General features: G+C 54.2%; 5 protein-coding genes across 5 annotated transcripts; 3 read left to right on the top strand and 2 right to left on the bottom strand.

Annotated features, from left to right (window-relative positions):
- Window positions 1–1,962: 1,962 nt before the first annotated feature.
- On the top strand, window positions 1,963–3,505 carry GCG54_00014802 (uncharacterized protein; the record flags this gene model as incomplete). Its single annotated transcript, XM_045414623.1, has 5 exons — window positions 1,963–2,506; window positions 2,560–2,729; window positions 2,784–3,080; window positions 3,133–3,273; window positions 3,326–3,505. 5 exons carry the CDS (start codon window positions 1,963–1,965, stop codon window positions 3,503–3,505), a joined length of 1,332 nt encoding a protein of 443 aa, XP_045260745.1.
- A 2,314-nt stretch (window positions 3,506–5,819) lies between these two features.
- On the top strand, window positions 5,820–7,477 carry GCG54_00014801 (Protein lsb5; the record flags this gene model as incomplete). Its single annotated transcript, XM_045414622.1, has 5 exons — window positions 5,820–5,831; window positions 6,038–6,433; window positions 6,479–6,940; window positions 6,991–7,147; window positions 7,200–7,477. The coding sequence occupies 5 exons, from the start codon at window positions 5,820–5,822 to the stop codon at window positions 7,475–7,477; spliced, it is 1,305 nt and encodes a 434-aa protein (XP_045260744.1).
- Window positions 7,478–8,578: 1,101 nt separating this feature from the next.
- On the top strand, window positions 8,579–9,969 carry GCG54_00014800 (uncharacterized protein; the record flags this gene model as incomplete). The annotated part of the gene is made up of 2 exons (XM_045414621.1): window positions 8,579–9,041; window positions 9,101–9,969. The coding sequence occupies 2 exons, from the start codon at window positions 8,579–8,581 to the stop codon at window positions 9,967–9,969; spliced, it is 1,332 nt and encodes a 443-aa protein (XP_045260743.1).
- Window positions 9,970–10,170: 201 nt separating this feature from the next.
- Window positions 10,171–12,219, bottom strand: GCG54_00014799 (uncharacterized protein; the record flags this gene model as incomplete). Its single annotated transcript, XM_045414620.1, has 1 exon — window positions 10,171–12,219. The coding sequence occupies one exon, from the start codon at window positions 12,217–12,219 to the stop codon at window positions 10,171–10,173; it is 2,049 nt and encodes a 682-aa protein (XP_045260742.1).
- Window positions 12,220–12,659: 440 nt separating this feature from the next.
- On the bottom strand, window positions 12,660–14,102 carry GCG54_00014798 (uncharacterized protein; the record flags this gene model as incomplete). Its single annotated transcript, XM_045414619.1, has 2 exons — window positions 12,660–14,034; window positions 14,083–14,102. The coding sequence occupies 2 exons, from the start codon at window positions 14,100–14,102 to the stop codon at window positions 12,660–12,662; spliced, it is 1,395 nt and encodes a 464-aa protein (XP_045260741.1).
- Window positions 14,103–23,190: the final 9,088 nt, after the last annotated feature.

Here is a 23,190-nt window from a genome sequence, read left to right as displayed (position 1 = left end):
ACAGTATGGTGGTGGGCTGGAGTAGTTCTGGTCGTCTATAAAAGGTGCTGAGTGTGGGAGGCCTGATGTTTTCTCAGCCAGGATAGAATCGACTGACTTCTTCATCCGATGCACGAAGGACAAGACCTCTCTATTGCTAATGGAGCATTGAGGTGAACGAGGGGATTGAGAAAGTAGTCGGCACCCGTAACTTTCAACGATCTTGCGCCGCTTGTTGGAGTTGTCATCGACGGTTCATTTGGGTCGAATAAACAGCCGCGGGGTATTTGGTGGCGGACGTGTCTTTACTTATTTCGTAAGTCGAGGGCGGGATACTTGCCGCCCGCGCATTGAATGGACACTGTTCTGATTGTCTCTAGATAACAGAGACAGCGGGAAATAGAATGCTTCATCAAGTGAAGTGTTGTCTTTGAATCATATCGTTCTTCATTCGTTATACTCTTGATATCCCGTTTGCTTGACATGTACCTAGGAAGGTGGCTCCTAATCGGAACACGACTCATCTACTCGCTTTGCGAGCTTTGCATGTGCTTCTCCGTAGTTTTTATATGATTGTTCCAGGATTTCATGATTTTTCCAATGGAAACTGAACAGGCGCCAATGAGGTATCGGCCTTCCGAAAAGCTCGTACGAAAAGCGGGATTTCTCGCCAGGGATAAAGTCACTCGATGAACAAACTCTAGTTCACATCAGAATTGCCAACGCACCCCTTTCCAGAGTTGTTGTCGAATGTGCAATAGAATTGAATAATACGCAGTATTATGATGCAGCGAGAGCAGCTTCGCTTCTGTCGCAGGCTCATACTGATGGAGATACGTGGGTCGCGACCTCAACACTCTGCGAACCCTCTATAAACCCAGGGTACCTAAGTAGCAACAGTCCCGCCAGCATTGGGGATCCGAATTTCGAAACAAGAAAGCCTCCGACACCATTTAATAAGACAATTAAGCTATCGATCACATCGTAACCAAGAGCTTTGAGGGTGGTATAAGTTTAGGGGCTCTTGTGGTAAGAATACAGGCGAAACGCGCCAATCTGAAACTTGAGGAGTTGGAGTGCCTCACTTCGCGGAGTTGATCTGAGTGAGAGGAAACGAGTGTATCGCGCAAGAAGCTACTCTACTGTGCCACCAAGATCCCACGGGGGCTTCGAGAATAAACGTTGGACGCTGGTGATGGACGGTCATCAGGGCGAGCGGTGGCAATCCAGGAGATAGTTTGCCAGAGGGACGGTACAGCTGAACCACCCGACAAGGCTGATAGTAGAGTGCTCCAAAGCTTCGAGTAGGTCAACCATACCACTGCCAAGCATTAAAGGAAGCGAGGCCTGGATTTTCAATTTATCACTTTGTGAAGTTGAAGATTACAGATTGCCCTTCGCGCGTGCCGAAATTGCAGTGCCTGCCACCACACATTGATTCAAGGTTTTTTGGCTTCGAGATGCACTCACAAAAATTCATTGAGCTTTCAGTTGTGGGAGTCGGGTTCCGTTTGCAGCGACTCGTCATTCGGGCTGGCGTGCGAACACCATGGCGGATCGGGCAGGCTGCAGAGGAGCCCGGGACGATACATGGATGAATTGAGAGACATCCGAAGATCCGAAGGTCTCATACGCTATGAGAGAGCGGTTCGGTATAGATTTCTCCCCCCGCGAATGTTCGGAGGTATTCCGTCAATAAACCTGTGTCGATGAGTGCCATGTCAAGAGCGAGCATGGGATGGATGGCTTCTTAGGAGACGGGGACAGGGGAGGGCACGTGCGTGACCATGTGACCTCGCGTCAATCTCGTCGCGTCCTTTCCGCGCCCCTACGTCGCCTGAAACTATGACGACACCAATTTCCAGCCCAGCCGCGCAGTCCAACGCCGCCACGACCAATTGTGCGACAAAATCGACCCTTAGTCTTTGAGCCTGCAGAAATCCGACCCATCCGGGCCCCCAATTCCAATTGCCAACAGACAAAATGCCCGCCCACAAACGTGCCGCGTCTCCCGTGGCGGATGAGCCCCGCCGACGGTCCGGCCGGATCTCGAGCACGCCCAAGAAGAGCAAGTACTTTGAGGATGACGATGACAGTGAGGCCGACTTCAATGGCGATGATGGATTTGATGAGAATGGAGAGGACGAGAGTGATGTTGATGGACCAGAAGAGGAAGAAGAGAAGCCGAAGCGCGGACGGGGACGGCCCAAGGGTGCTGTTGCGAAGTCCAAGCCCAAGCCCAAGGTTAAAGCTCAGACGAAGGCTGTGTCTGTGAAGAAGGGGGCGAAGAAGCAAAAAGTTGAAGAGACTGAGGACGACTACGAGGATGAGCAGGTTGAAGAGGATGATGAAGAGGAAGAGGAGATCGAGGAGGATGACGACGAGAGGAAGCCGAGGGTGACGATTATCCCACTGGAGAAGATGAGGGGTCTCGATGGGGTTGAGTACTCTGATGAGACCTTGCACAAGAACACTTTGCTGTTTTTGAAAGATTTGAAGGCGAACAATGTGAGATCGTGGCTGAAGAGTAAGCTACCGACGCTCAGGTATGCGCAAGGGCTTTGCTGACAGCTGCGGTAGGCCATGATGGCGAGTACAGACGTGCCTTGAAGGATTGGCAATCTTTCGTCGAGACGATCACGGAGAAGATTACTGAAGTGGATTTCACGATCCCTGAGCTTCCTGTCAAGGATCTCATTTTCCGCATTCATCGGGATATTCGGTTCAGCAAGAACCCGACGCCCTACAAGGTATGTCCCATGCATTGCCCCTATCAGGAATTTGACTAAGAATTGCTGTTCAAGCCGCACTTCTCTGCTGCTTGGTCAAGAACTGGCAAGAAGGGTCCATACGCGTGCTATTACATCCACCTCGAGCCAGGCTCATGCTTCGTTGGCGGCGGGCTGTGGTGTCCCGAGGCGCAGCATCTGCAGGCGTTGAGGGCAAGCATCGACGAGCGGCCAAGGCGGTGGAGAAGGGTTCTCAATGACGAGCGCTTCAAGAGGACCTTCTTGCCCAAGGTGAAGAAGGCTGGCGAGGAGGCCGCGATATTGGCCTTTGCGGACGTTAACAAGGGCAATGCGTTGAAGAAGAGGCCAATGGTGAGTGCAAATTGCGACACGGCGAGGTGCGATGATGCTGACTTACGCACAGAACTACTCTGCCGATCATCGCGATATCGAGCTGCTGAAGCTGCGCAACTTCACCATCAGCAAGAAGGTTGACGACCAGATCTTCACGCAGGAGGATGCTCAGGAGAAGGTTTGCGAGGTCATTGCTGCCATGGAACCATTTGTGAGTTTATTTGTCGTGATTGATGACTGAATATGGCTGACGGTTAGGGCAGATCACCTTTTTGAACAGCATCGTCATGCCAGATCCCAACGCCGATGACGATGAGAGTGACAGTGATGAGGATGGAAATGAGGATGAGAATGGGGATGGGCAGGTTGACGACCCGCCCGAGGAGAGCGATGATGACGAGGAAGAGGAAGAAGGCAAGGATTGGAGTAAGCACAAGTTCTAAGCTTTGTGAGCTGCAATGTTGGATTGGGGGTTCAGGGTTCTCTGTCAATATTTGGTTCTCGGAGTGTGGATAGCAGTATACTGGAACTAGGAAGCCAGCTGTTTTAAAATGTGGAGTTGAGAGCGAGTCCCTACGCCGAATCTGTTTACATGAGCCTGTGCACTCACTGGCTGAAATTTGCATTTCTCAGCTAGTTTGGCGGCAGTAGCGTTATCCCATCTCCTGTGTCATGCATCTCTCTTTGAAATAACGTGGATAGGCTAGCCCAATTGTCTGCAGTGAAAGTTTCCGTCGAATGATGATCAACAGCCGACATACCGGATAAGCCATGGAATGAACACCTATGAGAATACCTTGGAACCAGAGAAGATGACTGCTAGTAATGAGAAAACGAGGTCAAAGCCGGGCACAGTGACTTCTTACCATGGTGCAACACTATTGGGTCATCAGGCTTCCTTCTCAGAGAGTAGGTCCTTTGGCGACCCCGGTCAATCGTTGGTTTGCTAGGAAGAAAACGTTGGCCGGCCTTTGCCCTTTTATACAAGACAGCATTCATAGAATTTGAAGCAATGCACCTGTAGACTCGGGCAGATCGTGGCTTGCATATCAGGAAATATCGACGATACGAACTCGCCCAGGAAAAGTTGTCAGGCATTGTGGCGATGGCTACAATGTGCCATCTTCACCGTGGAAGGCAGTATTTGATGAAGGGAAAGTATATTCAGCTCAATGCCCATTTGATTGAGTATTGGTTCAAGAGACGAGCCTGTTGCCGAGACAATGAATACATGAATGAATGAAGCGGAGCCAACGAATGGAGAGAAAGATGATGGACGGCAATAGTGAAATACGACGAATGGTGTGACAGTGTGAAGGAGTCTTCTTCGTAGTTTTGACGATATCAGCCAAATCAAAGTGTCGTTGAGACGCATGTACCAGGTTGTTAGTCAACAGCATCTGAAGACTACTACCGTACTTTCCCATGCAGCGTTGAATAAAAGGGCGCCTCGGGCCAGGTGTTAGAACCAGAGCGAATTGCGAAGCTCCCTGTTGATCTTCTGAAAGCAGGGAGTCCGCTGAAAGGCTTTTATAGCCATGCGGTCCCCGTTGCTACAGATGCGATGAGTATTGATTTCGGCAAATGATGTCGCAATTTATGCATATTCAATAGCGAATACTCCTCCGGAAATGAGCAAAGAAAGAGCCCACGTGCAGATTGAAAGAGATGGTTACGTATGTGGGAGAGCTTTGGGCGACAAGAAAGCTCTTTGGGGTCAATCGTGACGATGAGAAGTAAGTTGTTGATACCATCTTCGAAAGGAGACAGACGAGGTTCAGAAATGTAATGCAAATTATGCTCGTGCACACCTTTAGTCATCACTTTCAGGGACAGCCAAACTGGCCAATTAAACTGAATGCTGGGCCCCTTCACTGGCGGAAAACGGGGAAGCCGGTGGAATGGGCCGTGCATCAAGCGCTTGCTGTGCGAGCTTGTTTCGTCAGATGTCGACAGCTTGGAGCTCTTTGGATTTTGGGAAGCAAACAGTCTTGACTCGGGTTCTCTCATCAGCCCTGTGCCGTTCAGGGTCCGAAACTTTGATAGGCGAACTTGTGGTACGTACTCAATGATCAGAGCTGAGAGTTTTCAGACTTTTTTGTTTGTTTGTGAGATTACTTGCTCTGTCGCAAATATCGTCTGCTCACAGATCCTGCTTGGACAGGTCTTTGGTGGTTTGAAGTGCCCTGTCTGGTGCAACGAAACAGCGGATAAGACCCATCGCGGCTTGTGATTCACCTTGGACGCACTACGTCAGCGGGGCCAGCTCACACCTCACACCTCACACAGAGCTCACGCGCCCTCGCAGCCCTGCAAGTCAAGTGCAACAGCAACGACCCCGCGGAGCCAAGCTGTGCTGCCCTCCTGCCTGCCCCACCACCGCCTGCCTCGTCCGTCCCTCACCACCACCACCACTGCTCCCGTCGCTCACCTTCATGCACATCGCCTCCCCCGAAATGCCTGCTCCGGAACCCCGATCCTTCAACCTCTAGTCTGCCCTTTCCTGACCCCGTATCTCCTGTATCTGTATCTGCCGGCGACGATCTTGCCCGCGCCGCTCCGTATCCTTTTACCCCTCCGACGACCGCTCGCGTTGGAGCTGCCCGTTTCCTAGCGGCAGCCTCCAAACCCCTCACCACCTCAGGTCCGGCGCCGACTCATTTGGGCCGCGCCACCACGACCCGAAGATATCTGCGCGGCAATCCTCGCTTCTCTCACACAGAGTCGCGGACATAGAGCAAGAGGCAACCTAGCATCATGTTCTCTCAGGTACGAGGCCCTGCAGTTCCACTCTCGGCCACCTCGGCGCGCGCTACGGCAGGGAAGAGAGTCCGACGCGGCCGGACGAATCACCGTTGGGCACCACTCCGGAGCTTACCTGATGCCACTTCACAAAAGCTCACCCGGACTCTCTTCCCGCCATGAGGCCGCTCTCATAACTACAGCCTATGAGTGAGCGCTGACATCCTCTGCAGAAGAAGCCGTACTCGGCTGTTACCGTAAACATCGAGACGCTCACCAGTGAGACGTACGAGGAAGATGACCTGAGCGGCATCCCCGACCTCGTCGAGGTCATCAAGCTGCAGGCTTCCGGCCCCGCCGAAGCTGCCCGCGCCATTCGCAAGAAGCTCAAGTACGGCAACGTTCATCGCCAACTCAGAGCCCTCACCATCCTCGATGGTCTCATCCAGAATGCCGGCCCGCGCTTCCAAAGAGCCTTCGCTGACGAGACTCTACTGGAGCGTCTGAGAGTCTGCGGAACATCCGACTTATCCGACCCTGACGTTAAGAGGAAGTGTACGGAGTTGTTCCGCAGCTGGTCTCAGTACAAGAGCACCCCGGGCCTGGAGCGCATCGCCAAGCTCCATCAGGTAAAACTACTCATGCGAAGGAAAGTCTGCCGCTAACAAAATCAGGAACTCCCCAAACGCAAGGTCGCTGCTACTCAGGAGAGATCCAAGGCTGTTCGCGAGACGGAGAACCCGTTCGGCGAGGAGGAAGAGGACAAGCCCCCCTCCCCTACTCACCGTGCTGGCGAGTCTTCGCGATCTCATCAAGCACCTTACGGCGGTGCATCCGGCACTGTCTCTTCCTTCAGCCACACCAAGTCCCCATCAAGCTCGGGAGGCGGCTTCTTCGGTGGTTCCAAGGATAAGAAGAAGAAGGACAAGGATAAGAAGGGCAAGCGGAAGCCCTTCAACCTCGAGCTTGAGAAGGAGGCGATGAAGAGCGCCATCGCTGAAAGTTCCATCGCTACCACCAACCTCAACAACACCCTTCAGAGCATCAACAGAGAGAGGGAGCGAATCTCCGAGAACCCCCAGGCCGTCGCAGGGTTCGAAGGCTGCAAGCAACTGAGGCGAAAGATCCTGCGCTACGTGAGTGTTGCTCTGCTGGTGACCGCGGCATTCTAACTAACGACCCCTAGATTCACCACGTCGAGTCTGAGGAATGGCTTGGCAGTCTGCTAAGAGCCAACGACGAGCTCGTCACGGCGCTCATGACTTTTGAGCAACTCGATAGATCCATCGACGCCGACAGTGACTCGGACGACGATCTGGCCGAGCAAGCTCACATCTATCGAAGTACGATGATCCCAGCCACACGAAGCCTGGACCGCCTGCTGACATTATATAGTGGTGACCGAAAAGGCCAAGAACTCCATGTCCCCACCTCCTCCGGACGTTTCTGGCCTGAGCATCGGCCACACGCCATCCCCTCGTCCTCCCGCGCCGCCACGCCCGGCCCCGATGTCGAGGCCCTCGCCTCCAGTCCCCGCCGCTCCTCCCAAGCCCCCGAGACCTCCCGTCCAGCCCGTCCAGCAGGACTCTGACGAAGAGGACGACGACGACCCGTTCGCCGACAAGAACGCGCTCGAGACGCCCGCTCATGAGCGAGGAGAGCCAAGATGGTGATATCTGACCACCACACCTGTCACCTTCCTTTCTCTCTTTTGCTCGCCATTTCTGTCAGGGTTTGTGACCCCGCTACGTGGGGTAAGTGGTCGACAGAGTATGGTACGGCTGCATCTTGCCAGCCACAAGTCAGGGCACACGAAGCAGATATCCAGCAGAGCGCGTCTATATTTTAATGATGAACGAGTCGAGCAATCCACATGACATTCCTCTTTCATCCTCGCTGTGCCCCGTAGAAGCCTATCTAACACTGCAGAAGAGAGAAGGTCGCATCCCCGAACTTCCGAAATCGGTCACCGACTCTGCAAATACCGCCCGTGGATCCCGGCCTCGGCCGCAAGACCCCTTTTGGGATCAGCGCCCGGCCTCCCAGGGTCCCCGCCGAACACCATTCCGGGCGCTCCCACCCGATGACCCCCGCCGGAGATGCTACGATCCCGCCCATGACCCTCGGCGGCATGTGTCAATATAATATATTTCCCAGATCCTCCCACGTGCCGGGGGCAAGCGTCGCTCCAATGACAGCTTCCCACGCGGGGCACGAGTGCTCTGTGCGCCCATTATCTTACCCGCTTCACCTGCTCGGCCGAGAGCAGCGCATCCTTTTCACTGATAGAAGACATGCCCATAGAGTTGAACCCCGCGGTTCGATGCGACATTAAATCAAGGTCTGTGAGGTTGCACCCAGGGCGCGATTTATTGATAACTTTCGATAACCTTGAGTTGCTCTTGGGGTCCCTTCCGTGACTCGTGCACCACGGTGAACGCTGCGGGGCCGCTGAGGACGCGCGCGCAAGGGGGTGGCATCGGATATCGGACGTGATATCGAAATAAGATGAGGGTATTCGGCGCTGACCCGTGAGAGTCCCCGTGAGGGCATCGTGGTTACATGGACGCATGTAATACCGGTGGATAACGTCGTGGTCGACCTGCATGTTCACCTACCGCCAAGATGGCACCAACACATCCGTCTCTCGTGCCTCCATCTCGCCCGTCTATATGATCCCTCTCATCCCCTTCCTGCAGCCTCTATCACGGGTCTAGGTTCGCCAGCCTCCGTCTCTCCTTAGGTCCTCATCCTCTCAAAAGCAGCCGCCCAAGATGCTCGCCCTCCTCACCCTTGCCCTGGCCGCCGCGGCTCACGCCGCCAACACCACCACGACCCTTGTCCCCGTCCTCCGCGAGGGTTGCAACAAGGCCGACCCGGCCAACCTGGTGCCCGCCAGCAACATCACCCTCGAGTATGGCGCCAAGAATGAGAAGCTCGTCTCTGTCTCCCTGGCCATGAAGTATCCCTCCGTCGTCCTCGAGGAGGTCGCCGCCGTCGCTGCCGTCGACTGCGCCGCAGAGAGCATCACCGTCACTTTCAACGAGACGGCCGCCTTCGAGCAGACCTCGAGCGACTGGCAGGCCTTGGATGACTTCGTCATGGTCACCAACCATGCCGGAAACTGCGACGTTCAGAACGAGCGCGGTTTCTTCGTTGTGGACACTGTCACCTTTGACGCTGCTACCCTGAAGGTCGTCGCCAACGCTCACAAGAGTGACGTTGCCAACACTGCCCGTAAGCCATCCCCCATCTCACCGCTTTATATTGAAGCAGTGACAACTAACACCTCTCAGTCTCCACGCAAATCATCTTCTCCAACGTCCCCGTCACCAACCCCGCCAAGCGTGACATCTCCTGGGACGACGAGGGCGTCCACATCACAAACACCCTTGCCCTCCCCGCCGCCACCACCCTCTTCACCGCGGACCCCTACGTCGCCATCACCGCCGACGAGGCCTCCCTTTCCTCCGCCATGACCTTCTCCGGCGTCCTCAAGTACTCCATCATCCCCCTCAAGGTCGACGAGCTCGCCCTCGACATCGACACCGTCTTCGACGCCCGCCTCGGCCTCACCGTCGCCGCCACCGCCCCCTACGCCGGCAACTTCACCTACGACCCGGAGGACCTCGCCTACAACTTCGTCGACATCCCCGGCATCATCAAGCTCGGCCCCGCCCTCGGCTTCGCCATCGGCGTCGAGCTCGAGGCCGACGCCAAGGCCACCGTCACCACCGACCTCGGCCTCTCCTTCCCCGACGCCAAGCTCCACCTCGACCTCGTCAACTCGTCCGCCACCGCCGCCACTGGCTGGGACCCCGTCTGGACCGCGCAGGCCAACATCTCCGAGAAGGCCGCCGTCGGCGTCAACCCCTACGTCGAGCTCGGCGTCCAGCTCGCCTTCACCATCCTCGGCGGCGCCATCGACCTCAGCACCGGCGTCACCTCCCACTCCAAGCTCGTCAACGACTTCACCCTCTCCGCGAGCCAGGGCGCCGGTACTGAGGGTACTGGTATCGGCACGGACAACACCGCCTGCGCTGAGGGCTTCGCCGTCAAGAGCGACTTCTTCTTCAGCGTCGTCGGCTTTGCCACCCAGTGGTGGTCGCAGGAGCTCTACAGCGTTGAAGTCCCTGTGGCTGATGAGTGCTACACCTGGTTGTAAGGAGGACTTGGTGTGAATAGAGATGATTGAATGAAAGTGATGTGGGAGGACGTTGAAGAACCCTGCCACACGTACATTTTGTATATGATTGATGCTCTCTATTCATCATGCCTCAATTGAACGATTGAAGCCAACAATGTTCTATCCTTCGATTAATCATATGCTAAGCTACCGCGTTCCCATGTAATGTTCAACGCGTTGCTATATAAGAACCACATTCGATCGGTTTTCCTCGAGCCTGGCCATCAACTCTGACAGCTTTGTCGATCTTTCAGACGGCTCTAGTGGCGTCCTGAACAACGCAAATCCAACCCGTTCGTAGTAAGCGTCTTGCGGCCGAATGACGAGACCAGCCATAACGACCTCAATCTGGTAATCCAGGACAGATAGCAACAGCACCGTTGTAAGTCCAAATTCCTCAGGTACGAGACGCGGAGCGTCAAAGATCATTTCGACCTCAACACTCCACGACTCATCCATGAACTTGAAAGAACGCAAACGGTGAGTCTTCTCAAACTCCGCGCGCACGCCCGCAGGGATAATGTTCAGCAACGGCGCCTCCAGCCGAAGGGATCGTTTCTCGGGCGTGCCAAAGTCCACGGCCGAGCCGGCCGGTGGAAACACCTTCCCCTTGCCACCGACCCTGATCAGCGACTTGAGGGAGGATCCATGCGCGTATTCAAAGTGTACCGGGTCAGCAATACTTGATATGCTGGAGGCCCAAGACCAAGAGGGAAAATAGGAAAGCTTCTCACATAATTCCGAGTCACCTCTCAGCCGCCACAAGAGTCCTCTAGAGAGCTTAGAGCCAAATACCCCGGCATAATATTCGACCCCATGGATCTCCGCCAGACGAGTACCCAAGCTCTCGATCGCAATCAGGCGGTCGGTTAGATAGGTGAAGTTGGTGCGTGTATACTCAACTACCACCCTGTGCCACGAAAACCCTAAAGCGTCCTCAGGTGGTTTTTGAAAGATCTGCGGCTCGTCGCGCAGGAAGACAGGTATGGGCCTCGATAACTTGTCCTCCGGGTCTTGCTCCGATGCCTGTGTCAGACTCTGGCACTGCCAAAAGAGGCAATTGGTCGCCCATTGTAGCGCGCGTGGGGACAAGAGACGTTCTTGGAAGCACCATCCTCGTTTGAGCAGCGGCTGGGTGTCGAACTGCATGTGGAAGACGAGCTCGTTCACGGGGAGGTAGAGCGTTTCGTTGCGGGCTTCGTCGAAGGATATCGGGGTGTTGGCTTGGGGGTATAGTTGGGCGGGGCGCTCAGCGAAAATGCCCTGGCTGGAATCGGATGCGGAGAGAGCCGAGATGAGGCAACGTGCGTTGGAGTAGTAGGAGGCCATCCTGGAAGCTTCCTCCTCCCAGTCTCTCAGATACTGGTCCTGACTAGTGGGTTGGATGATGCACACCGCGTCGACCCACAGGTATTTGATACCCATGCGACGAGTAAGGTCGATGGCGTTGCGGATAGTCTTTGGGAAGTCGCATTCGTCGAGGCGTCGCTGCCGTGCCTGAAAATTTGCTCTTGTGGTCTTTGCTGGCTCGTTGCTCTTGCCCCAACAGTAGCTTAGAGCTAGGTACTCTGGCTTCGGCTTGGTTGCAAACAAATCCCTCGTCTCGATGAGCCGGACTGGGTGGCAATCGTCATCTCCGACGTTAATCAAGCGCGTTGGGAGATAAAAACTATCTTGCCCGCCGCCAGATACCGGTTTACAGTCTGCATGCCGTCCCCGTTGATGGATACAATCCTCTATCCAGGGGTTGATCAGCTCTTTGATCAGGCTGTCTATATCGGATTGCTGTGTATCTGAAGCAAGACCTGTTGCGGCTATTAGCATCTCGTCCTCGACAGGCTGGGTGGATGAAGTACTCTTGATAGGAAGCAAATGCTCCGGAGGAATATTCAGACCATTAGCCCGCTCAAACCCAAACCAAAAGCTGAGTCCTTCCTTCCTTCCTATGGAGTATAGGCAAATAAGGTTCGAATTGCTCAAGCTGATGCGAAGCAAACACGGAACGCCCTCCGATATCTCTTGGCCATTTTCGAGAAGAGCACGAGCCCTCAGACCGCGACAGATGTCACAACCAGCTGCCGCCGCCTCCTCGAGAGCGGCCCACGATTCGTGATGCTCAATGTCGAGGATAGATCGACCTTCAAACCACGAGCTGTAGTGCCAGGGGATATTGCGGCATTTGACGCACCTTCCCCTTAGAATCGACGCATAGTACTCTTCGGAATCCATCTGTTATGACTTATGCCTGCTTCAAAAGCTTCGCTCGTTGGATTGTGGCGAGATACTCAAGTAGTGGATGAGGTATTGACGGGAAGAGAAGTCTTAGGCTGACACAAGAAAGCCTGGTCTTTAGGTGGCAGCCGTCCTATCAGATTACCTGCAGTGTACCACGAATCACGGAGGCTCTCTGCTCACCGAACACCTGCAGTCATACCATTTAATACGACAGCCTCATTTACAGAAGCGTGTCACACGACCGCACTCTGGAGACGTTTGCAAGAATCATTTGTTAAAATAATAATCATATTGATGAACTTCGGGTCTCTAAACTTAGCTAGCACCATCTATGCATCCCCTGATCTGGAAGATCTGACTTCAAGCAATCCCGTCCAAATATAGCAAGTTTCCCACTTCAAAATTGTGTCCCTTTACATCGACAGCTGCGCCAATCAAGTTTCGCAAGACATGGACTCATTCTGTGTACCGTCGTCGGATCCCGGATCTCTGGTGACAATCCGCAAAGCGAAATGGACGTCGTCCCAGGTTGTCTCCGAGATGGCCAGAATCTGCGCCGAACGTCCAATCGGCGACTTCTTGTCCTCTACCAGCTTGCATATGCATCGGCACAGCTTGTCCTTCCAGTCCCGTCCCACAAGCGCTTGAGTCTGGCTATCGACAAACCCGCCGCTCTTCCATTCTTTGAGCGACCCATAGAGAAACGGCTTACGATCGGTGAAGAGGTCTTTTAACTCGAAATGCTGGGTCTTTGCAGTGCTCTCACGGCTTGAATTCCTGATTCTCGCGAATAGCTCCATAACAACGTCCTGCTTCGCTCGTGCGCATCTGGTGTGTGCGTTCAGCAGCTCTCCGATCCTGAAGCAAGTTCGCAAGATGACCGTGGTTGATAAACCAACGACGACGGATCGATCTCTGGTCTTTTTGGGGAAAGGAGGCCTGGTGATTGGAGTTATGCCCGACGAGGCGCTGTAAGTTGGACTGACAACACCGGTGTGCTTTGCTTCGGCAGGGGTCGTCGTGGCCATTGTTGCGCATGCTGTCACAAGGTCCCAGTCAACATCCTCGTCCAGGAGATCAGGCTCCTCGAATGTGTTCTCGAGATCTGCATGTTCGCTTTTCGCTGGCGTGAAATGCTGCAACCGCAAATCGTAGCTTTCGGCTGATCTCGAATCATTGTCTGTTCTCTGCGTGACACTCGACGGTGGGATTCTCGAAGCGTTGTCGCCTGAAGCCTCCACCAGCTGAATCATGTCCTCTTCGTCGGATTCGTCAAGACCGTAGTCGTCTTCGAGGCGGGCAACATCTTCTGCGGGGGCAGATACAAGCTCGCTGATGGATTGCTCGGCGTGTTGAGTCGATAGCTCCTGAGAATGGTCATCGTGATGGTCGTCGGATGCCGTGAAAGCAGCGTCGAGCCCTTGAATGTCGCCGTCCAGGTCGACAAACTCGTTCATCCAAGAATCATCCGAGGGTAGTTCTGTTGTTTGAACAGTTGACAACAAGGATGCGGGCGGTGTCTCGGGTATCTCGTATGGCGACAGCTGAGTTTGGATTGGAAACGAGTCTGGCGGATGGCGTGACTCGGCAGGAATGCCGTCCACTGTAGAAGAGGAGGCGAGCACGTCGTAGGCATGAGTATTGTCTCCATTGAGCTCCAGCGCTGCGGTAGCAGAGTCGACAGTGACGCGCTTGGCCGGAGTCGCGTTTCCCGCAGCGGATACAGGTGTCAACGGTCGTTTGGTGCCGTTGATAGGGGTGAAGCCTTGCTTGGTGACATTCAAGTTGAGTCGGCCACCAGTCTTGCGGCTGGGATACGGTGAGAATCAAGCTGGCAGACATAGGAAGAGTACTGACCCGCCCCTTTGACCAACCATCTTGAGAATCGAGTCGTGCCAAGTGCATCAATGTCGACGTCAACGCGGGGATCTATGCACCTGAATCAGAGAAGAATATTCGGGGAAAGGCTTCCTAGACGTGGAGTGGAGAGATTGAAAAGTTTTCTACTTGACGATAGGCACCGTAATCGGAAAGGAATGAACACGCCTTGCGTTACTTCCTTCTGGAAAGAGCGTTGTCCAGGAGCGCCTTCCCAGCAAAGACCGCACCGCTGCTCCTTCCCTTCAAGCAATCACTACCAACGTGTCTCCCGCGATCTTCTCTCGACTTCTCCAGACTATGGACTCCGATATGATCGGAACATAAGAAAGATACATAAACTGGAATATCCTCAAGATGGCTTCACTCAGCAAGAAACGAACACCGCGCCGCGTCGTTATCAAGACACTGCTTCATGAGCTGGCATTTGGATGTGAGCAGCATCGCCGACAACATCACGCATAGCTCTTAGTGCTCTGGAACCGTTCAACAAGAATTCATGGATCCAGGACACACCAACTGGCCTCGCCGCAACTCCGGTTCAATTATACGAATGATCTGAATTCGCACTCTGCCAGGCCTGGCATGGGTCAACTGATATTGGTCTTTGGAAAAGTTGAGGCAGCAGTTGAGAGTAAACTTCCCCGGGCCCTAAGTCATCACCTTACATATCTGACAAGTATCTAATCAGTGGTGAAGGGCATAGAAGTACGGAAGCTTCCTGCCAAAGCGTACTCCGTCTTCAAGTTACTTCCAAGTGCATGGGGCTCCAGGGGATTCAAATTGATGACCTCACGGGATATTCTGTACAAATCTCAGAGCGCGAGCATGAAATACTCCTACAGAAGACGAAGTCTTCAACTGCTGCGCCTTCAAGCCTCCTCCTATCTGGATCATCTCGATTTATTCTACACGTGAACACCATGGGCATCATGTTAGAGCTCGTTAACGGATCTGACTGACGTGGCAGAGCTAGCAAAGCCAAGCATCCGTAGTCAGGCGGCTTCTCTCTGTCATATTTCGCACGTAGCAATCGATTTGTCGACCAATTAGGGGTTTCGTCGGTAAGGCAACTCTTCATTATCCCAGTCCTGCCGATCTAGATCTTCGCCCTCCCGGGAGACGAACCGAGGCACCGCGGAGGATTGGAAGATCAGCAAGCTCACGCAACGCAACCGAGGGAATGAGAAATGATCATCGCCGCCCTCACCGGATGGATGTTGACATCGCCGATTTCTTCCCAGCAGCAAAGCTGGCTTGCCCTCATCGTCAGGGACTGTTCCAAAGCATTGGTTGGTCGCGAGGCACGACCGCTCGCTTACCGCAGCCATCAGCGTGGTGAAGGTGGCATTGGATTTCAGCCTGCAACGTTGAGATCCGTCACGAGATCGAATTTGAAAACTGCGCCCAGATGCGTCTCGTCAACCTGAGGCGTCGCCAACCGATACTTCTATCAGAGAGACAGAGAGAGACATACCCCTATGTCTCACCCAACGTCCCGACACTCCGTTTGAGGTTGTGGGCTCGAAATACTTTCTTCATTACATCTTCTCCAAGGACGGCAGAGGTGTGCACCCCAAGTGGAGGTTTTCCTAAAGCGTCTCCTTCCCCAGACGACCCAGCGCGGCATCGTCACCAGACCCCTTGCATCAGATTCCCCGGGCTGCACGTCGGCTCCGCTGCGGCCCAAAGAAGCAATTGCTCGTTGGTGGTGTGATCATTTCAAACACACCCAGGTCGCAGGTTTAGGCCTCGTTCAACGGCAGAGGGATCCATATGATGCAGACTTCGTCGATCCACGCGGGAAAACTTCAACGGCTCGGGCAAGATATTGCGATTGTCTTGGACAGCCGTCTAGTCGACGGATCCGTTGCTCCCAAGCCATAACATACTATGAGCTACTGCTAGGCTTGCGCGGGCCGGTAGGCAGGGAAGATAACTCTTCGCAAGTTCAACCTCCGATCTTTGCGAAAGCTGGAGAAGCGCCTCCTGTTTGATGCTCTCACCGCCTCTGATGGACTCTCATCTCAGAACGCAGTTGTTGGAAATCTGTGACAGGGTCTACAGATGAGGGCATATCTTTGCATGCTTCGCCGCTTGCTCATAGCCTACCCGCAGGAGGCTCCTGGCTACAAGCATTGGAGGATGAAAGTGCTCACGCTACCAGCTCGCCTGCAGCACACGTTTGCACACCATCAACAACGCTGTTGTTTTCTCTCTGCTATGCGACAGCGGTGAGGACGGGCGCGTTTATCCGCTGCCTTTAGCCTAAACACCGCGACTTCCCGAACAGGTCCTACCGGTGAAGATGTCTTGCAAAGACAACATGGCGTTTGAGGAAGTCATGAGAGAATCCTTCATCTTTGCTGCGCCTCGTCAATTTCCTAGTACCGGCTCATTGAAACGGGACGGATAAGCCTACAATATTGTCGACATGGGAGGGGCGTGTGAGCGACGACCTCAATTTGGTTCTCGTCGCGTGGTATTTCCGCCGCGTGGTGGGTGTGTCAGGACGTCGTCGCCAGGTAGAGACAAGAAAATGCAATAAAATCAATTCTGCAATGTTTCTGATTAAATTTTTATCACCTGGTATCACCTTTTTCATCCGGTTTTGCAGGGCGATCAATCTGTTGCCGCCCTCAGATCATCATCCCAGTGCAACATTTTGGATTAATCTGGGGTACATGACACCCCCTCTCAACGACTATGTATGGTGAAGGGCTTTCAGCCCTGAGAACTGCTCGGGACACAAGCTTACGGTGGATCTTTCATTAAAGCTTAAAACATGTAGATTTCTGATGTCATTGATTGGATAGTCTGCGACAACGATGGCCATCCTAAATACTTGAGGACTTATCCCTTCCGTTCACAACGGAGGCAGTCTTGCGCTGTCAATGCGGACCAACCCATGTGATCAAGAAAGCAGCATGGACAACATGACGGCTTGAAGTTGGTTGATACGCCCATTGAAATGAAAATTCGTCCCGAGATATTTTCAATGGAAATCATAAGAGGCAGCTGGCCCGAAGTCCCGGTCGTGTAATTTGGAGGTCACCTGGTATTACACCGAGACCGCGCACCCCCGGCCACCTCGGTCAGCTTCGAGCCACACCTTACCCCCAGCCCTTTCACCGGGGAGACTTCCCAACGAAGTCACATCCCGCCCGCTGTTGGTGCGCCAGACCATTTCGAAGGGCCGGACCGAATGTCAGGATGAAGTGAAGCAGCGCACGCTCCATCAAGCACCGAGCTGTCGCGGGAGATCAGAAAGGAGGTTCCAAGATGAGCGATAGTCGTGTCATCTGGTGACATTGGGTCCAATCCTATCAAGACACCGAGGTCGTTTCCGGGGGCATTCGAACAGAGTCCGACATCACTTCTCGGTGTATCCTACCTGTCTGCGCACGAATATCTCTCCGGCCTTATTTCACCCCAGTCACGGAAAAGCCTATTACTTGATGCGCTTTGGATCATCGCACAACGGGAGGAGAAGGAAGACCGACTGACCTCGCGCATCATTCCTCCTGTACAACGAAGGCCCAGGAATAGGTCAAGATCTGACCCAGTCGTGACACCCAACCCCTCCGCACTTGTTCCAATTTTTCTTATTCTCCCGTCTCACCTCCTTCCCCACGGAATACTCATCCCACTCCAGGGCGCTCCCGCGCCGTGAGAGGGTGCAGGTAAACGAGTATCACCATCCCGCATTCCCCCCCAGACCAGACCAGGCCTTTGGGGGAGCACAAATTACCACACATTGCAACACAAGCAGTGCCCTGCTGGCCCACCCACCCCCTCCGAGGCTGACTCTCCGTGTCACCGCGCCCGCCGCCTGCCTGCTCCCCCGCTCGGCTCGGGTTGCGGCTTTCCCCCAGCTGCGAGATGCGCCGGGCCGCGCGATCGCTTTCCAGCTTGTGGCATTGGCCGGCGCCGTTTCACGCGGAGGAACCTGGACCTCGTATAGCCCCGTCCTCACAAGACCCTGTCCAGCCTCTGAACCTCTCGTGGCTTGCTCCCATGCGGCGCCGCGCGCCCCTTTTCCCAGATTGCTCTGAAAGCCACTACATACTGACAGCGCAACCTGCGTGTTGTCTTGAATTTCGTGCGTTGCGTTCCTGAGACTCGTCAGTTAAACGGTCGAGGGAAGGAAGAAGCGAAGGATCACGTAGGGAGAGGCGTGTCTCTGGAACCACGCGCGAGACAGTGAAATTTGACTTGATTGCACAAAGTTTTCCACATGACCTTCAAGAACTTACTTTTGCGCATCGTGAGATGGCGAACGGGATGGCTCATTCGCCCGCTCAAGACGTCGATCAAGTGGATGGTTCCGGCGGAGGCACCATGTAGCCAATGTAATCCGGCTGTGATACCCGTCTCTGAGGTCTGTGACAGTCAGGTCCCTCGTACCGTCGGTGCTGAATTCGCATCCTCGAGGCTGATGTAATTTTGGATCCAGGGCCTCGTGTCGGTGGGAGATGGCGCTCATTGCTGGATCGAGGATTTCACCATTTTCTGTAGCCCCTGTTGAAGTCGGCGTGGCACAGAGACACCGGCCCCTTTTGCAGCCGAACGGCTACTTGCATTTCCCATTCAGGGTCAGACTCTGGGTCCAGCCCCTAGGCACATTGAGACTGGCACTTTCGTTTCGCAAGAAAGCCAATGACAGCATACCCGGGATCGACTGTATCGTATCTGGCCGATGAACTTGGCGCCGCTGTGACACGCTGAACCAGCTACCTCAACGTCGCATCTCCGCTTTGCATGCCTGCTGATACGTCAGACCTTTTTTTCCATCTCCGCAAGAAAGATGTAATCACAACGGCTGTGGTACATTCGATCCAATGCTGTCCGCAGAAAGCCTTCGCTTCAGTGAGTGGTAGGTTGGTGGTGTGCTCTGACCTGACTCGCAGATGGTCTATCAATCTGGTCCATACATCATGTCGAACCCTGAGACGTGAGAAAATGTCTCTCAAGTAGAGCGTGACGTTGCAAAACAAACCTGGCTTCGTTGGAAATTGACTGAACCTGATCACGAAATTCGAAAAGGGCTATGTAAGAATCTCGATTGACCAGACAAGAGCGTGGCAAGAGTGATGTAGTCGTAGAACGCGGGGGTATTAAGCCGGGCTTCTTCAACGCGGATGCAGCACGGAGCGCCGGGTGGGGCCCGGCGTCCGTCTCCGGGGCCACCTTTCAGCACCGCAACCCACGCAAGTCACCGCTTCCTTCCGATCTCTTCTCTCCAACAAGCGACGCCGCCATCTGACATATTTTCTCACCGGTGTTTCAAACGACCTTCCCCACAACCTCACCGGTAATTAAACATGTCGGCCAACGTCTGACCACCAAACGGGCGAGCGGTCAGCGTCTCATTCGCGCTCCAACAGAGATTGCCCGTCTGCTGATGCTTCACCTACCGAATTCCCTCACGCCCGGAGACACGCCACCATCTGAGATCACTCCATTTCTCGGCCCGCTGGCTGTTTTCTCGTCAGCAAGCACGCCAACGCCACTCTCGCTATCGAGCAGCCTGAAGAATCCTACCTTGGGGCCGAATTGGCGATCATAAGAACCGAGCTGGCCAAGCTGAATGCATTGCACGTGGGGGTTGATAACGAAACGCAGACAGGGACCAAAAAGACCGCACAGGCAGACGGGCGAGGAATGCATCCATCCTCCTGATTGCTGTCGTATGCCTGAATGTCGCTCATCTCGTGCGATTCTGAGTCCAGCCAACCAACAACGCTGCACCAACACGACCCAGCGTTCCCAAGGCAAGGTGATGACAGAAGGTCACTTTCACCCACGCAAATAACTCCTTCCGGCTCCCGCGCCGTACCCACGCTCACTCACCTGACCACCACCACCAACACCCCGCAGAACCTCGGTCTGCTCAGCCGCGGAGCTCGCCAACGCATCAATCATACCCAATCCCCCCTCCAAACCACCCTCCGCGAGACAACACCAAATTTGGGGGACCAGATGTCACGCTGCGCTGACAGTCATCCATTCTTCCCTCACCTCACCGCCGCGGCCCGTCCCAAGCCCAAATTCCTTCCTCGCTTGCCCCGCGCGAAAAGCCCCCGTGATTACCGCCGAGGATCAACATGGTGCGGGCTTGGACAAGTCATCAATACCTAAGAGACACCTGGCGACTCAGCCAAAAGATCCCCTTCTGCCGCCGACGGAGGCGTGGGGGGAGGCAGGGCTGACTGCAGTACCTGACTGCCTGACTAATTCGTTGGCAGAAGTTGCAGCAGATATGCCGAGGCATGCGAGCTCTCGCAGCCGCTGTGCAGCGATAGACTGCGGCACGGAGCGCTGCCAATTGAGATTCTGACCGCGACTCGTGACGATACCCTCATGTTAGCAGAACGCGTGCGGCGCCACTTCACATGCGCTCCCCGGGGGCGATGCAGTTCCTGCAGTAGAACCACGCATCGAGGGCGTCCGGCGGTCAATAGCACATTCTTCACCGCATTTCGGCTTCGGACCCTGACTCTCTGCTCTCCGCAAATTATAGATCCGGCGCGACCGCATTCCCCGGGTACACACAAAAAGGACCAACCAACACATGACTCTGTGTGGTGTCTCTCCGCAAGTGCGGTCTCACACACCGCATCCGCGCGTCAGTCAGCAAGAAGGGCAGGCGACACCAGAACCAACACACCAGACGGGAAAATTCTCCTTAGCCCGAGGTTCAACCCCGAGTGAAAGGAAGACGGTGGTGGTCACTCGTCATGCGCCTAGCGCGAAGAAAATGGCTTCAATTTTCCTCGGGGCCTGGATTGGATTTTCGTGGCTTCTTTTTGACTGGTTGTTCTGAAATTTGCCGGCCAGCCGTTGGAGAGACATGCGCTTGGGAGGAGTGAAAGAAAGACAACCCCGGGGCCTTTGAAGATGCCGAAAACAGACACATCTGATCCCACTTCTCTTTGATTCCCATGGTCTTTGTGCATGGGGAAATCTCCCATCGCCCTTGAGACCGCCGTGGCGCAGGTCAGCAGCTGCGAGGACGACGATGTAGACGGGGTGCCAGCAGTTTGAGAGACAAAGTAAGGCGCGCGTGTCTGGGAGAAAGGCTGAATGGGAAGATACCACCACACTCGAACAGATGTTTCCCATTTTCCCGTCTCAGGTACCGACGCCGTTCCCATCCATGTCTTTTTACCGTCCAGCTTTTTCCCGCGTGATGCCACTTGACACAGTAAATGCTGATGGTTCCTGGGGTCGGAGTCCCGGAATAGACCATTCTCAAGTTCAAAAAAACAGAGAACAAACGGAATTGGGACGTCGGGTTGGTTGGTTCAGCGTACCGTCACTAGACGAAGCTTGCAACCCTCCCGCATCCTCGCTCGTTTGTGACAGCGCGGCAAGGCAGGACGGTTAGGCGCCGCCGTAACAGAGACGACCTGACGAGGTACGTTGGGGGGTTGACCACAGGGCAGATCGCTTGAACGTCGACGTGGGTGAGTACATCCAAACAAAAGTCCAATGAAGCCAAGAGAGACACCTGAGTTGCAGCGATGCGATGCTGAAGCCTGGAGCTGGCACAACGAATGGGCCGATCAGGAGGCTCAGCCGGATAATGTCCAATGGCGATGCAGAGAAACAAAAGAAGACGGGCTGATTCATCTTACACCCCTCAATGTCACCCACCGGTCCATCCACCCACGCAGTCTCTCCAGCCCTGCGTCTATTTGGGGGTGGGTGGGTGGTACATTGATGCTTCGAACATTCGCAGAAAGGGACACAAAAACAGCTCGAAACAATACACCGGAAGCGAGGCGAGCATGCAGAATTGGCACTCTGGGGTTGACAATGTTCATTCAAACAAAAAAGGCTGCAGCAAACCTGGGGGAGGGGTTGCAACCGTCGAAACCCCCAGGTTGCAAGGAATCCTTTTCCGTCCGCAAACGGATTCCCGCCCCCGTCTGGGGGAGTCATGAGAACAACCAGAGAGGCGGTTCGTGCCTCTGCAATTAGCCTTTTGGAACGGCAGAGAAAGTCACTACATGCATGTTCAAAACGGGTCCCGAAATTCAGTTAAACAAATAAACAAAATATTCATATTTGTTTTATTTTTCTTGAATATCTTGGCCGTCAGTTGCAAGGTCCGTTTACACGCCCCTCCCTCTCCATGGAACTTGCAAACCCCCATCCCAAGTCAGGGATCACGGTCCTAGTCTTCCAAGTCCGTTGGCCATCAAATGCCAAAAGAATTTAAACAACATGCAACATAGGGGGTCGTCATCAGACCCATCAGTTTGCCGCTGGAAGTTGCCCGAGAAGGCAAGCATTTCAGCAATGGGGTACCCAAGAAGCCGAGCCGACCGACTGTGACCGCCACATAATCTGGAGCAATGACCAAATAGAAAAATAAGGGATTCCGGGGAAACTTCGCGGAGGCCCACGTTTATGCCATCTTCCCCTCAATCTTCAGGGCTGACGGTATTCGAAAAATGCGGAGAGACGGGGTCTTGGCGAGGGGTCACCCTTCACACTGAGTGTACGTATGTGTATGGTTCGCCATGGTGGACCAACCTCGGTATTCTCTCCGCTAGCTCGGGAATTCGGGCCCGATTTGGGATCCAAGGATTTCTAGGAATGGTGCGTGGTGTATGAGTTAATGACCATTAGAAAAACAAGAAAATGCGTAAAACGTTCATCCGGCGCATTGTCGTTCGTCGTGCTTGGTGGGAGGAGGGGACCAAGGCAGATCAGATGAGAAGAAGAACCGGAAGGCGGTGGACTCTAGACCGGGCAAGACCCTGAAATTGTTTCGGTGCCAAGATGGAGCGATGGTTGGGTGTGCACCCTGAATTCACAAGTACCTGCTTGCCATTTCGATTTTGTAAATTCCAAGTTGGAGGTGGCGGATGTAGTACACGATGTGGTTTTTCCAGGATGGCCCGTTTCTGCGATATCCAGGAAATCACGGGTTTGATATTGGAAAAACCAAGGCACCGCCCAACCTGCTGCGACGGTTCCAGTTTCTTGGTCCGGAAATCCGAACCACTCACTACCCACCCCCTCGAGGTCAGAAACGGGATTTGGCAAATGGCGGCCATGGAAGACTCGGTCGGA

The sequence above is a fragment of the Colletotrichum gloeosporioides genome, assembly GCF_011800055.1.
Source record: "Colletotrichum gloeosporioides strain Lc1 chromosome Unknown consensus_66, whole genome shotgun sequence".
NCBI lineage: Eukaryota > Fungi > Ascomycota > Sordariomycetes > Glomerellales > Glomerellaceae > Colletotrichum > Colletotrichum gloeosporioides.
The sequence above is the reverse complement of the archived record's forward strand: the minus strand, read 5'-3'. Positions and strand labels throughout refer to the sequence as shown.